This window comes from Macaca fascicularis, chromosome 11 (assembly GCF_037993035.2).
Source record: "Macaca fascicularis isolate 582-1 chromosome 11, T2T-MFA8v1.1".
Classification (NCBI taxonomy): Eukaryota; Metazoa; Chordata; class Mammalia; order Primates; family Cercopithecidae; genus Macaca; species Macaca fascicularis.
Window position 1 is genome coordinate 29,469,029 of NC_088385.1, and position 16,742 is coordinate 29,485,770.

General features: G+C 38.0%; 1 protein-coding gene across 7 annotated transcripts in view; it reads right to left on the bottom strand.

Annotated features, from left to right (window-relative positions):
- ITPR2 (inositol 1,4,5-trisphosphate receptor type 2) overlaps window positions 1-16,742 on the bottom strand; it is a 496,384-nt gene that overhangs the window by 395,828 nt on the left and 83,814 nt on the right. For all 7 annotated transcript variants that reach the window (XR_010579338.2, XR_012420091.1, XM_065523922.2 and 4 more), the window contains exon 3: window positions 119-234. Coding sequence is in view for 5 of the 7 variants with exons in the window: in XM_065523922.2 (XP_065379994.1) it covers window positions 119-234 (116 nt within the window). In the remaining 2 variants the exon portion in view is untranslated. The remainder of the gene's footprint in view (window positions 1-118; window positions 235-16,742) is intronic.

Sequence of the window (16,742 nt, forward strand, 5' to 3'; positions counted from 1 at the left end):
TGTATTCTAAACCTCTGTGTATTGGGTGAAAGGACAAAGCTAGAAAGCTCCAAATACATCTATTGTTATTGCTGTACTTGGTTAGCCTAAGCCAGACAATTGGAAGCCTGGTCCTTACCTGTAGTTTCTTCAGCAAGGCTGCCTCGGTGTGGTTCCCTTGTTTGGCTTGCTTGGCTTTCCAATATTGCTTCTGGGCAGAATATCGGTTCATAGGGCACACCTTGAAAAGGCAGTCTGTGACAAACCAACAAACAAAAACACTGTAACTAAGGCGACCAGCATTTCTTAGATTTCCCTTATAGCTCAGTTTTGGAATCTTGGAATCCCTTATTATACAGAACAGTTAAAAGTCATAGTCCATCCTCCGGCCAACTCTCCATTCACTCTATAACATCCTTTTCAAATAATTATTTAGACTCAGTTAAAATATCCCCTTCTTCATTAGTTTAAGTTTTTTAAAGACTACTATAGCCAGCGTATAAAGAAATCAAACCCATGTAACTGTGATATTATAAGGCATGGATTAATTATAATGGGGGACCTGGTCTTAGAAAGCAAATAGAATGAGATTAGTGACTTTCACTGCCTCATCTGACTTTGCACAATTAATACATAGTTGTGCTGTGTGTATTTGACAGCCAAAATGATCCAGGAAGTAGATCCCAGCTGACCATTAGAGTCATTCACTCCCCAAGTTTCCAAATACCCGGGTGAATATGATGTGAAAATCTGAAAGACAGTATGATATGATGGAAACATAAAGCAAAATAAAACACGTAAACCAAGATTACAGTCCTGACTCTACTACTAAACATCGAGATAGAAAATCATACAGGAATATTACAGTTGTGATATCTCTAAGTCAAGAAGCAAAATAAACGTTTTATTTTCAATGAGGAGAATGGAAGAACTCAATAGTTTAGCCACATGCTAATGATTTTGTAAGCTATGGAATAGAATACAATCTAGAATAAAGGTTAATTCTCAGTATTCTACCACAAAAGAGTAGTAATACAGAAAATTCAAACCTTATTTTCATTTTTCTCACAAAAAGCTGTGTGAGTTCGAAATAACTAATTTACTTTATTTTGACTGATGTGTTGATACTTAGGGTCATTCTCATTTGACAAATAACTATCACAAAAATAAAATTCAGTCAACTCAAATAGCCACTTTAGCCACATTATTGACTATATTATATAATATGCTTGTTCCACTATTTTCCTTAAAATTGATTGTGTTTAAAAAGATGATATCTTTTCAAATATCACCTTCTCATGGTTCTAATGGCATAAATGATCAAGAAATATGGCTGTAAAATTTTTAAGGAATGTAGGAAAAACAAGACAATGATTATTTTTTTCTATACAAACACATATTCCATTGATTGTTCCACCCCCCCATACACAGACAAGGTAACAGCAAACTAACCTTAATTTCTAGTTTAAAGGGTACTGATATGGATGAGTAAATATAGGTAGTAGAAAACAGATACCTTCAAACTGCTGAAAGTAGGCTGAGAGGCCACCACAATTACAATATGATACAGGAATCAACACGTAGCACGTGTGTGACCAAAGACTGACAGCCCGGAAAATGTTTTTCTTGGCAGTGTATCATACAAGCCCTAAAAGTTATTTCCTGTACCTTAGCAACTACAAAGGAAATTTTACTAATTTCTTGAAGCACAAATCCACAGGTTGTTTGCAAATATTTCCATAAGAGTGCTCCCAGTTTAATACAGCAGACTCTGATGACTATCCTGCATTAGGTAAGTGGTAAAACTCTACACTGTCTGCATTCAGCAAAAGCACAAATCCATGATCAAGGGGAACTGAACTCCATAATCTGGAGTTTATGCTTCTGACTTTCTTCATGTATAAAAAGGAAAGAGAAAAAATTGTGTTTCTCTCCATTATTACAGATTCCTAATTAAGCTCAATTGGAAATGATCCTTTAACAGAGAAAACATTTTTGTAAATCCCAGACCACCTCAATAGCACTCCTAATTAGCAATATCTTTGGGGAGTCAGCATACTGGCTGTCAGGCCAAATGCTCCTGAGTGGTGGCTGAGGTCACTGTGAAGTGAGGCCAAACATTCAGCCAAACTCTGTTTACTGTAATCCCCTACAGGGGGTCACGCCCTGCACGAACAGGTGTTAAGCCTCAGACCCTGTCCTCAGAAAGCTCACGGTCTACTTGAAGCTTCACAAAGGAGCTCTGGAGAAGATGCTATGAGCCACAAAGATGCACGTGGCCAACTTCACAGGCAACGGAGGTCAGAAAAGACTTCCAAAAAGGAGAAGAAAGGGGAAAACACAGCCAAATTTTAACGAACCAATACTCATTCAGCACAGGGGCAAGAGGGCTCCCAAGCTGAGGTGAGGGGCATTCCAAACAGAGGCAGTGGCTGGTATGAAGGCAGAAAAGAACGCTAAGGGACCCCTAACCATGCAGGAAAACCACCACTGAGGCAGCGAAATAAAAATGGAATGGTAGGCTGATGTCAAGATCTACAGTGTTATGTTCTAGGCTAAGGAGGATGGACTATATCCCATGGAAAATGCTGAACTCCTACAGACTTTTAAGCTCTTAGGGCATGTGAAAGATGGCATGAGCAAGGGGCAGGAAGGCCATCCCCAAAGCCTGCTGCTGTTGTGAAAAGACAGTAGCGATGGAACTGTACGGTAGTTTTGGGGTAGCCCTACATGTAAAATAAAGCAGCCAAACCAGAGGCTTAATAATCGACTAGATGCAGGGGTGGGAAAAGGTGAGGGAGGGGTAAATGAAGACAGTCAAATGAACAAGCTTCCACCCACTCTATTTGAAGTGCAAAGTCTTGGGTTTCAAAAGCCCTTTTCATTTCAGGGCCTTAGTTTTACAGTCCCTCTCAGCAGCCTCCCACAGGGGACATCTCATTTTATATTACAGTAAATAATTGATCTGTTTCTGCATGGGAACTAATCTTGCAGGATTGTTCTGGATAATAGGAGGGAAGGTGGGGCACGCACAGACTTCTGCTAAAAAGCTTTCCTTGGTGGCAGTAGGGTGTGTGCATGCTTAATTCTCTCTCTGCCTCCTTTAGAACACATTTTTAAAAATCTACTGTTCTTGGGCTGGTCACACATTTTGTCTGATTCTAAATTTACTGCATAATAAAAGTGCTAATACCTGCTGCCACACCTAATTCACAGGGTTGCTGAGATGAGCAAAAAGAAAATCTGTGTGAAAGTTCTCTGTGAACTTTAAAGTCCTATTATAAATGTAAGGCATTATTATTGATATTGCTTCATTCTTTCAGCAATAGCCTCACTAAGATAAAGAGATGACTAAATCCTTACAGAGCTCTCAGCAAAGAGTAATGAAAAGTAGTTTAAGTTCATTACAGATGCTGGATATTAGACCTTTGTTGGATGCATAGTTTGCAAAAATTTTCTCCCATTCTGTGGGTCGTCCGTTTACTCTGTTGATAGCTTCTTTTGCTGTGCAGAAGCTAGTTTAATTAGATCCCAGTTGTCAATTTTTGCTTTTGTTGCAATTGCTTCTGGAACTTAAACAAATTTACAAGTAAAAAGCAAACAACCCCATTAAAAAGTGGGCAAAGGACATGAACAGACACTTTTCAAAAGAAAACACACATGCGGCCAACAATCATATGAAAAAAAAAAGGTCAACATCATTGATCATTAGGGAAATGCAAATCAAAACCACAATGAGATACTATCTCACATCAGTCAGAATGGCTACGACTAAAGTGTCAAAAAAAAATAGATGCTAGTGAGGTTATGAAGAAAAATTAACACTTCTACACTATTGGTGGGAGTGTAAAATAGTACAGCCATTGTGGAAGACAATTTCTCAAAGGCCAAAAGACAGAAATACCACTGGACCCAGCTATTTCATTACTGGGTATATGCCCAAAGGAATATAAACCATTCTGTTATGAAGACACATGCACACATATGTTCATTGCAGCACTATCCACGATAGCAAAGACATGGAATCAACCTAAATGCCCATCAATCATAGACTAGATAAAGAAAACATGGTACATATAGACCATGGAATACTATGCAGCCACAAAAAAAGAATGAGATCATGTCTTTTTCAGGGACACGAATGGAGCTGGAGGCCATTATCCCTAGCAAGCTAATGAAAATCAAATAAGTTACATTTAGCTCCCACTTATAAGTGAAGCTAAAAGATGAGAACACATGGACACATAGAGGGGAACAACTCACACTGGAGCCTTTTGGAGGGTGGAGGATGAAAGGAGGGAGAGGATCAGGAAAAATAACTAATGAGTACAAGGCTTAAACCTGGGTGATGAAATAATCTGTACAACAATCCCCCAAGACACAAGTTTACCTATGTAACAAAACTGCACTTGTAACCCTGAAGTTAAAATAAAAGTTTTTTAAAAAGGGGATAGAGAGGGAAGTTAGGCATGCAACTGGGAAGCTGAAATAAGCCAAGAAAAGAAAAGAAAAGAAAGGGAAGAGAAGAGAAGAGAAGAGAAGAGAAGAGAAGAGAAGAGAAGAGAAGAGAAGAGAAGAGAAGAGAAAAGAAGAGAAGAGAAGAGAAAAGAAAAGAAAAAAAAGAAAAGAAAAGTCTCAGATGAAACCTGAACACACACCAAGAGTGCCCAGTTAATGACAAGGTGTTCACTCCTTTGGTTTAAGATGCCACAGTGTGTCTTTGTATAAACTTCTCAAATTCCTTGGAACAAATACAGTAAGAAGAGGATTAAATCTTCATTACCATGTAATATCTTTTGAGAAATGCAGATGCCATCACTAACATCAGTAAGGGCGGAGCCCTTGACAAGCCTACTTTTTTTCAGTGTGCAGGATCACAGCTATTTCAGAGCAACCCGGTCTCACCTGCCCTCCTCATCCTGCTTCTAAACTCTCTAGTATTCCTTGATCTGTAGAGGTGTAATACTGTTAAGAAAAATGTTTTATGGAGTCCAATCAGAAACAGACTCAGTGTCATTTTTTAATTCTAACAACAATCTCTTCAGCATTTCAAGACTCAAGGAATAAAAAAAGGAAAGGTTTATCTCATAGAGCGAGCATCAACAACACAAATAAAAGGAAGTTATTTTTGTTTAATTCTTTTAAAAGCTTAACCTTAAGACCTGAGGCCAACAATTTTGCAGAATTACAAAAGTTCAGGAAATGTTAGTAATCCAACCAGACATATGTTCAGTCAGACAATATTATAAGAACAATGGCTTAGAATTACAACTTTTATTTATTTATTTTTTGAACAGTTATGGAAGGAAATCAAGCCACTCAGAAGTGTTCATTTTAAACTGATAGCATTGGTGGCATTTTAGCCTGCTTACTTACAAATGCTAGCAGAGGGAAGAAATACAAAAGCCATTCAAACGGTATGGAGCGCGTAACCCACAGCACGTTAACACTGTAAGTCAAAGAGCCAACCTTTGCCCATGATTCCGTGGAAATCTGGCAGGAAACCAGTCTATACCTCCACTTACAATACCTGTCTAAATAGTTTTGAAATGTTTTGCTTTGTACCTGTGAAGGTACTTTCTACAATATTTGTATCTGAGGCTACTCCTGAACCCCAGAAACTGACTTTAGGACTCTATTCAGGGCTATCATATGTAAAGTTCAAGTTATATCTTGGCCAGCAGTATCGTTTGGCAATGGTGGAAAGAAAATTTGGTTTTTCATTTCTCCTTCCTCCTAAAGATGTCTTAAGATTTAAATGATGCAAGTGCCTGTCACAAGGCAGGCATTCAACAAATGGCTCTTTCATGGTAGCCTGTAAAAAACACCTCATAACCATAGGGAACATGGTTACCAAGGGCTTTATTCTCCCCACGTGGAGAAAGTTGGGGCTGGGAAAGCCTCGGTGACTTTTATTTCTTTCTTTTTGACTTAAAGTGGACCCAGGAGAATTCAATGAAGACAATGGTCTCTGAGACAGAAAAGCAAGCTAGAACCTTCCCAATGAAAAAATGGAAATGGTTAAAAAAATAAAAATAAAAAAATAATGATAAAAAAAATCTCTCCTTAGGATAAGGGGCAGGCAGACAAGGAGCCACTAGCCACTAGAAAATAGAATTCAGGTCAGGCACAGTGGTTCACGCCTATAATCCCAGCACTCTGGGAGGCTGATACAGAGGCATTGCTTGAAGCCAAGAGTTCAAGACCAGCCTGGGTGACAAATCGAGACCCTGTCTCTATGACAAAAATTTTTTTTAAATCAGCTGGGTGCAATGGTGCGTGCCTGTAGTCCCAGCTACTTGGGAGGCTGAGACAAGAGGATCGCTTGAGCCTAGGAGTTCAAGGCTGCAATGGGCTATGATCACACCACTGCACTCCAGCCTGGAGGACAAAGCAAGAACTTGTCTCTTACAAAATACAAACTTTAAAAATTAAAAATAATAGAATTCAGAGTTGATGCAAGGAGAGGAATGCATTCATTAGCTGAAAATACAACTCTGGGTGGTTTTTGTTTTTCAGTTTCTCTAAGAAATGCATCCTGAAATACAGTGTTTGTATAAAACTCTTTTATTTTTAGAAGTTTTAAAAAGGAATGTGTTTTAAGAACACAAATTTCAAACCAAACATCTATCCCCCCACCTGCCTTGCCTAAGGCAACTGTAAAGAGAGGATCTAAGAGGGAAAAATGCCCTCTAGAATGCTATGAAGGCTCAAGGAAATGTATTGCATGTGTTAGCAAACATGAAAATTAATCACAACACATGGGTTAGCAACCATGAGGATTGCAATGTAAATTCCTCTAGCTGAAAGTCAATTATTTCACTATGAAAGAGGAAGAGAAACGGCATTTTGTCATTACAGACTTGTAGACTGATAAAATGTTAGCACTCAAAGAAGCCTCAGATAAAATCCTATCTTTCCCTTCTTTGAAGCAAAGAAGCAAAAACTCAAAAAGCAAATTCCATAGATCCTTCAGGATAGTATTTCTAGATTAGAATATTATAAATATGAACAAGTTCAACCACACATAGGATGCTTGAATGCCCTGACAAGTGACTACCTGACCTCTTAGTGGCAGGGACACTAATGCCATGCTTGGTGTGTTCAATACAGTTTACTACCATGGAGCGCTTTGTAAACTATAAACAACACTACACATTGACAATAAAGATCACTGGATCTTCACAAGACCCTCAAGAGTCAGCCAGGGTTATTTTCTCCACGTTACAGAGAAGGACACTGAGACTTTTCTTCATGAGGAATTGACCTGAAATATGAACCAAGATCCTCTGAACCCAATGCAGTGTGCTATAGCCACGCAGAGATGCCATTGGGAGCAGGTTGTCATGTTGAGGCAAAATCTGTCTCTGTTTAAATGCTGTTCGTAATTATACATGTATACCTCAAGGCCATTTAGAACAAATCTAATCTGGCTCCTACTTAACAGCCCTAAATATCCTCAGACATCATCCTTCTGACTTCTCTACCCCAACTTTGATTTGATCATCATGGCAAGATCTCCTCAAAAAGTTAGCATTTTTGGTATCTCATTGTGGTTTTGATTTGCATTTCTCTGATGGCCAGTGATAATGAGCATTTTTTCATGTGTCTGTTGGCTGTATGAATGTCTTCTTTTGAGAAATGTCTGTTCATATCCTTTGCCCACTTTTTGATGGGGTTGTTTGTTTTTTTCTTGTAAATTTGTTTGAGTTCTTTGTAGGTTCTGGATATTAGCCCTTTATCAGATGTGTAGATTGCAAAAATTTTCTCCCATTCTGTAGGTTGCCTGTTCACTCTGATGGTAGTTTCTTTTGCTGTGCAGAAGCTCTTTAGTTTAATTAGATCCCATTTGTCAATTTTGGCTTTTGCTGCCGTTGCTTTTGGTGTTTTAGACATGAAGTCTTTGCCCATGCCTATGTCCTGAATGGTACTACCTAGGTTTTCCTCTAGGATTTTTATGGTATTAGGTCTAACATTTAAGTCTCTAATCCATCTTGAATTAATTTTCGTATAAGGAGTAAGGAAAGGATCCAGTTTCAGTTTTCTACTTATGGCTAGCCAATTTTCCCAGCACCATTTATTAAATAGGGAATCCTTTCCCCATTTCTTGTTTCTCTCAGGTTTGTCAAAGATCAGATGGCTGTAGATGTGTGGTATTATTTCTGAGGGCTCTGTTCTGTTCCATTGGTCTATATCTCTGTTTTGGTACCAGTACCAGTTAGAATGGCGATCATTAAAAAGTCAGGAAACAACAGGTGCTGGAGAGGATGTGGAGAAATAGGAACACTTTTACACTGTTGGTGGGATTGTAAACTAGTTCAACCATTATGGAAAACAGTATGGCGATTCCTCAAGGATCTAGAACTAGATGTACCATATGACCCAGCCATCCCATTACTGGGTATATACCCAAAGGATTATAAATTATGCTGCTATAAAGACACATGCACACATATGTTTATTGCAGCACTATTCACAATAGCAAAGACTTGCAATCAACCCAAATGTCCATCAGTGACAGATTGGATTAAGAAAATGTGGCACATATACACCATGGAATACTATGCAGCCATCAAAAAGGATGAGTTTGTGTCCTTTGTAGGGACATGGATGCAACTGGAAACCATCATTCTTAGCAAACTATCACAAGAACAGAAAACCAAACACCGCATGTTCTCACTCATAGGTGGGAACTGAACAATGAGATCACTTGGACTCAGGAAGGGGAACATCACACACCGGGGCCTATCATGGGGAGGGGGGAGGGGGGAGGGATTGCATTGGGAGTTATACCTGATGTAAATGACGAGTTGATGGGTGCAGCACACCAACATGGCACAAGTATACATATGTAACAAACCTGCACGTTATGCACATGTACCCTACAACTTAAAGTATAATAATAATAAATAAATTTAAAAAAAAAAAAGTTAGCATTTTTACTACTAAATACTAAGTGCCTCTTTCCCATATTAGATGTGATTTTAGTCAATTAAAGACTAAATTTTTAAAGCATCTATTATTTTACAAATACAGATGGTAACAACCACTGGTCAGCCCAGGCATGGTGGCTCACGCCTGTAATCCCAGCACTTTGGGAGGCTGAGGTCAGGAGTTCAAGACCAGCCTGGCCAACATGGCAAAACCTTGTCTCTACTAAAAACACAAAAATCAGCCAGGCACAGTGGCGTGTGCCTATAATCCCAGCTACTCAGGAAGCTGAGGCAGGAGAATCATTTGAAATTAGGAGGCAGAGGTTGCAGTGAGCCAAGATCGTGCCACTGCACTCCAGCCTCGGTGACAAAGCAAGACTCCACCTCAAAAAAAAAAAAAAAGAAAAGAAAAGAATAAAGAAAACCACTGGCCAGAGAGTAAAATATGCATGTGCCTCAGTTCTCATCCCTACCACAGTCTTGCAACATAACACAACCTCTAGAAAAATATTATCAAGATACATATACATATGTGCCACAGTTATGATACTTAAAAAGAAACTAATGATTGGTTTTCAATGAGAAACATACTACATGTATATATAATTAAATAAATGCTAAAACATAAATAAAATATTATGAAATCTTAGTCTCAAAGAGATTAATTGCCTGATTCATACACTAATAGGTAAACACTCAAGAACAAATGAAGCTTTATCTTTTGCCTCATTTGGAGTGGGGAGAAAAAGTAAAATTCAAATGCATTAATGCTAATTTATATTCATGTCAAGATTTGAATTTCAGCATTGATTGAGCAAGCCACTACACTAGATGTAAGTGAAATCTGCTAACAGAAAATCATAATATATAATTTTTCAATCATTTTTCCCATTCTCAATGTGCCATGTTAACACTGATAATCTAAAAACGTAATAAGCTGAGTGATTCAGAAATCAAATGCAAGCCTCTAAATTTCATCGCATAAGTGTCAGATCTGAAAGAAAAGGAAGTGATTTTTTACATATATATGTTTCTACACACATATATGCAGATAAGATACATACATATATAACATTTATAGATTCATAACATATTTTATGTATGTTTACATAGGAGTATGTACTTCCATAGTGCCTCCTTTTACATCAGATTTTGTCACACACATTATCTCATTTAATTCTTTCACCAACACTTTGAAGTATTAGTTCTATAAATGAGGAAAAAGAAACTCAGAATGTTTTAGAGCTCTAACCTAAAATTTCAAAACTAGTTTTCAAATTTAGTCCACATCAACCTGCCGCCAAAGCCCATCTTCATAATTTAATAGAAGATGCTTTATATTTATCAAGTTAAAACTTTAACAAATACATTGAGGTACATTCACTGAAATTAAAACACATAATGTGACAGCCCACGTTCTCTGGTTTCAAATTCCCAGATTCCTTGCTGAAATACTCCTACAAGGGCCCAAAAACGTGTTAAAAGAGCCAATCTGAACACCTGTCACTATAAATACAACAGAAGAGCACAGCAGCAAGCCAGAAGCACTTGGGCAGAGAAGTTCACGGCTCCAAGCCCTCCACTCAGAAAGCAATAATTTTCTAATAGGTGAACAATTGAACTATTAATACAGGTAAATTATAGTGGTAAGCTTGCCTTTTTCAACCAACTTTAGCATGACTGTAACAACTCCTGTCCTAAACTTAAAAAAAAAAAGTCTAACACAGGGTATTTTATGCCAAGTCACACTTACGTAATATCAATATTTAGAGTAAAGAACTTCTTGCTGTTCACTGCCCTGGTACTGAATTAATTGCTGTTCTCATATGGGTGACCTAAAATAAAATCAGTTTGTTATGCTAGTTCCTCCGTGAGCAGAGATTTATTCATAATAACAAAAAGATAATGGAGTCTTATTCATCATTATTATTATATATTTATGCTCCAATAAGACTAGCTTTCTTTTGATTATGATTACTACCAAAAAGCACCTACAGATAATTTAGGAGTCAATGGACAACTCCAGAGCAAAGTTTAGCAAACTGTAATTGTGTAATTGTGCAAGCCAGGCTTTTTTTTTTTTTTAAGACGGAGTTTCACTCTTGTTGACCAAGCCAGAATGCAATGGCGCAATCTCAGCTCACCACAGCCCCCACCTCCTGAGTTCAAATGATTTGCCTGCCTCAGCCTCCTGAGAAGCTGGGATTACAGGCACGCGTCACCACACCCAGCTAATTTTTTGTATTTTTAGTAGAAATGGGGTTTCACCATGTTAGCCAGGCTGGTGTCGAACTCCTGACCTCAGCTGATCCACCCACCTCAGCCTCCCAAAGTGCTGGGATTACAGATGTGAGCCACTGCGCCTGGCCTAGCCAGCTTGAAATCAATGTATTTGGTCTCAACCAGCTTTCTGAATGGAATGGAACAGGAAGAGAAAGGGAAGGGGAAGGGAAGGTCAAGGGAAACAAATGGGAAGGAAAAGAGTAAGGGTAGGGGAAGCATAGGGAAGGGGACAGGGAAGGAGAAGAGAGGAGAGGGAAAAGGGGAAACGAGGGGGAAGGGAGGAGAAGAGGAGGGAAGCAGAGGACATTGCAAAGTAGCAAGTATTCTTTCAAGAAACTTTTGTTTCTGGTTGTGTGTGGGTTTGTGCATGTGCACACACACATATGCACATGTGGGATTACAATGTATAATGTATTTCTTACTGAGAGTTGCAACTAAAAGTATTCAAAAGCCACACTTCTAGAGGTCTGCACATGTGTACAGGTTAGGGTTAAATGAACTTCAAATTTATATAAACATATCCTGTGGTCAAGAGGAAAGGAAACTGAGACCAGGAAACTTTCCTTTGCTCTATAAATGACTTCTGAAATATATAAAAACTATATTTTTAAATTAACTGCCCTGTCAAATTTGTATATAGACAATTACAATGGAATGGGAAGATGCCCTTTTAAAAATGTCTTCCTCTTTTTAGCCCCACGCTGGTTGGCCTCTACCTTTACTATAGCACCCATCTATCAGATAGTACTTCCTATTAGATAACATGTTTATATGTGACTCTATATTCAGTACCTATTAGCTGCTATATGGAAGATGCTCCAAATCTGTTTGCAAAAGAAAGTTCCTGCCACGTTACCTGAGAAACAATCATTAGGTATCTATTCTTTCTGCTCTGAAGGGTTTTACCATCTTTTTGCGGGGTCGGGGGAGGTCTCCTATTAAAATACAAACACCTGAGAAGGGAACACCCTCAGATCTTGGTTGTCAGTTGACTCCTGCTGCCTGAGAGCTTCATGAGGGTGAGGTGATTCGTACTGAGCATCTGGGAAAGGCACCTTTTAGATTACCAATGACTGGGAAAAATACACAGGAAAGCTGTTGATCAAATTTGCAGATGATGCAGAGTGAAGAGTAGCAGCTAATTAGGCAGATTAAAATCTAGATTTTTTTTTAAATCCAAACATCAATGCAATTAACTTTATGCAAACATAAATATAAGGTCAGAAAAAAGTCAACTACTTTGGTACATGATACAGAGGAGCACAAGGCTATTTATTAGCAAATAATATTTTCTAAAAATTGAAAATAGCCTAGACCTTAGGCTTGAGTTCAACTTAACATAATTAGAATGCCGTATAGCCCTGTGTGGCCAGGACAATTCTGGTTTATGCCTGTTGCCTGAGCTTAATTATTAGCCATGTCCCCCTTTCACTCTCAAGAATGTCCTGCTCTGGGTGATAAGTATATTATCACTCCAAATATAAGTAAGTGAATACTGTGCCGAACCAGCGGAAAAGCTGACGCCGCCATTTTAGGCTGATTCATAGAAGAATGATTCCTCAAGTAGAGGAAGAAGGAACACATCCATATTGGGTCCAGTTCTACAGGAGCCACATTTTAAGCAGCATCCTAACAAATTAGCCAGTATCCAAAGTTCAGCAAGGGGGAAAGCAAGCAAAATACACAAGTCATGTTATTTGAGCAACGACAGTTCAAACTGGGAAATGTTGCCTAACAGAGAGAAAACAAAGCGTTGGTATAATCCCACTTTGTGTAGCTAAACTTCTACATGTAAACGAGGGAGGAAAGTTTTTCCCTATATTGATCCAGGATCAAAGAAAATTTTCTTTCCATGCAAGGGGAAACTTGCCAGCAACTGGAAAAAATCCAAAAAACACAAATTACTCAGAGGCAAGTAAACTTGTACTCATCATGTTGAGGCAGAGGCAGATGAGAAACAGTGCAGCAGGAATCTTGCCTTGGGGAGGTCTTTCCCAAATACTACCTTCTATTTTTCTTTTTTTTAAATTTTCTTTTCTTTCTTTTTTTTTTTTTTATATGGAGGCTCGCTCTGTCGCCCAGGCTGGAGGACAGTGCTAACTCAGCTCACTGCAACCTCTACCTTACAGGTTCAAGCGATTCTCCTGCCTCAGCCTCCAGAGTAGCTGGGATTACTGGCATGCCCTAACTCGCCCAGCTAATTGTTGTATTTTCAGTAGAGATGGGTTTCGCCATATTGGTCAGGCTGGTCTCAAACTCCTGACCTTGTGATCTGCCTGCCTCCGCCTCCCAAAGTGCTGGGATTACAGGCATAAGCCACCGCGCCCGGTCTACCTTCTATTTTTCAATGGGAACAGTGGTAGAGGTGACTGGCAAAAAGGGAAGGAGTTCATGTTCTGCATTTACATAAATAGTTCAGACACCTCACCTGCCTCAGCTGTATTTATAAAACCGTGGTTGGTTTGGCATCTCAGTGTTATAGAAACCAGGAAGTTTCAGCTCCCGGACCCCATAAGCCTTCTACTACTAAATATCTGTCAGTGCTACATTAAAATGCTCAAAGTTAAAGCACTATGTAAATATGTATTATTATTACTTCCAACTTTACATTCCACATGAACAAATACAGTTGTGTTTATATTTTGCAGTTTCAGAAGCATGATGCTTGCTGTGGTATTTTGTCACTTAAGTTTTTAGTTTGGCAAAATACTCCCAGATTGAAAGAAGATGAACAGAGAGTCAAAGGTGGAAGGAATAATAACCAAGAAACACCCCTTCCCCACAACACACACACACACACACACACACACTACACAAATAGCAGCTATAATACTGACTGAGCATTTTATGCCAAGCACAATGATAAAAGCTTTACACAGATTCTTTAATCTCTGTAGAAAACTTTGAGACCAGTATTACTATTGTTCCCATGTTACAGATCACGAAACTGGAAATTTTAAAGGTTAGATTCTGCCCAGGGTCACGGAGGTAGGATTCAAACCCAAACAACTAACTTTGGAGTCTGTTCTTTTATACACTAAAGATAGAAAGGACATAACCCAGCTATTTTGTATGTTTGTAAAGTATAACAGTAAAATATTAAAGAATTGGGATGTGGGAAGAAAGGCAGGACTTCCAGAAAGTGGACTGGACATGAGAAGTGGGGAATCGAGAGACCAGATAACAGAGTAGAGAGGAGACAACATGGCAGACAGGCCATGGGAAATGAAAGCAATGGTGGTGGTGTGTTCTTCTCTTGGCATTTTTTTGTCTCCTCCTTTTATACCTATTATTTTATTCTCCATAACTGTAAATTTGTTTGTTGTTCTCTTCATGTACTTTTTAGCTTCTCTCTCTCATTACATCTCTTTTTGTCGGTTTTTGGGAAGGGGGTTGTTCTTGTTTTTTCTTTTTATCAACAAGAATGAGCTTGGGTCTCTTTGTAGTTTTATCCCCTTCTCTTTTCTTCATTTTCTTCTTCATTTTCTTCCTTTTACATTCTCTTATTTCACTCTCTTCCCAATATTTCTTTTATCTCTTCTCCAAACTTTTTCTTTTCTTTCTCTCCCTTACATGATTATAAAATTATTCTTTAAAAATGTACCATGTCCTTTGGATAAGATTAGGTCTTTTCTATTTCAAATAAAAACTTAGATGAGTTGAACATTTTCTTATCAAAACTCAACCTGAAAGTAAGTTGCAAAAACAAGCACATTTCTAACAGAGGACTTGGATCCAGAATACAGAAAGTGCTTTTACAACTCAATAAAAGAAGACATACAATCCAATAAGATTTAAACAGATGTTTCACAAAAAAAGGAAGGCTAACAAGTACATAAAAATGCGCCCAATACCACTGATCATTAGAAAAATGCAAACTGTGACCACAATTAGATACCACTACAAAACCACTAGAATGGCTACAATTAAAAAGAATGACAATGTCATGTGTTATGAGGATGTGGAGCAACTGGAATTCTCATACATTGGTGGTATGAACACAAAATGGTTCCCTACTTTGGAGAACATTTTGGTAGTTTCTTGAAAAGTTAAAAGATACTTATTACATGATCCAGTAATCCCATTCCAAGGCATCTACCCAAGAGAATTAGAACCTATGTCCACACAAAGCACTGTATCCAAATGTCCACTTACATTATTCACAATTTCCCAAAAATGGGGGAAAACAAACCAAATGTCCAACTCCAAATGTAGTGGTATATCCATACAATGGAATACTACTACCAAAAACAAAGGAATAAATACTGACACATGCAGTACAGATTCTGAACATGGATGAATCTCAAAAACATCTTATTAAGTGAAAGGAGCCAGACATAAAAGACTACATACCACATGAGGCCATTTACATGAATTCTAGAAAAGGCAAAACTACAGCATCCAAAAGAAGGTCAAGGGTTACCTGGAAGTAGGGTAGAACCAAGGATTGACTGCAAAAGGACAAAAAAGAACTTTTTGAGGTGATGGAAGTGATTTAAGTATTGGCTTCACCGCTGTATACATTTAACAAAACTCATTAAGATGAATATTTAAAAGGAGTACGTTTTATGGTATATAAGTTACTATTCAATCAAGTTGAAAATAAAATTACTACAGTTGTATATAGTCCTCAATTGTTCACTTTTCTATGGATCAATTGTTTCTCATAAATATTTTTAAGGAAAAAGATAAACTTTAAAGACATAATAAGGATTTGTTGTATTAATAGTTGTTGTGGTTTGGTTTGCTTGGTATGTGGGAAGAGGAACACTGGGTTGACTTGTTTGCTAAATCACAGGATCTAGCTTGACTTCCCCGCACATGGCAGCTCTCAAAATCATTTGGTGATTGACTGATAAGGCACACCCAGGGGTTCAGCAGGTACATCTAATTAAATCTAGTGAGATACATTTTTCTCAACACAGCACACAATAAAATTAAGATTTAATCCACAATTTAATTTCAATTTGGAATAGCCTGGAATACCTTGTCATATCTGAAAGAGAGGAAGAGACTACTGAGTCATGCCAAAAATACCTGAGAGTCCCCACTAACAAAATTGAGACTACTGAGCATTGAGATGAATGGCCACACTGGATTAAAACACACCAAATACGTTAAAATCCATGAGTTCATAATTATTTTTAAAAACACGTATTAGTCATCTTTGGAGGTTAGAGTACCAACTCATTCTAAAAACTGGAAGATAAAGGGAAATACGTTAGAAAAAGTAAGCTTCTCTCCACCGTATAAGGTGATCCCAAAGTTATAAAAACAAACAAATCTACACAATGCTTTTATAGACTTCAATAAAAACTCAAGGAAGATAAACTATTTACCGCAGTTACCCATAAGATATGGAAATGGATGTTGTGGAGGAGGAGAAAAGATTTTCACTTTGTATGTTTTATTACTTTTGTGAAAATTTTAAAGCAATAAATTTCTAGACAAAACTTTTTTGTTTTCCCAGGGGAAAAAAAATCTAACTTATTATGGACTATATGTTAATGCCTTGTAATGATGCTGCACTGCCTACTGGATGAAGCC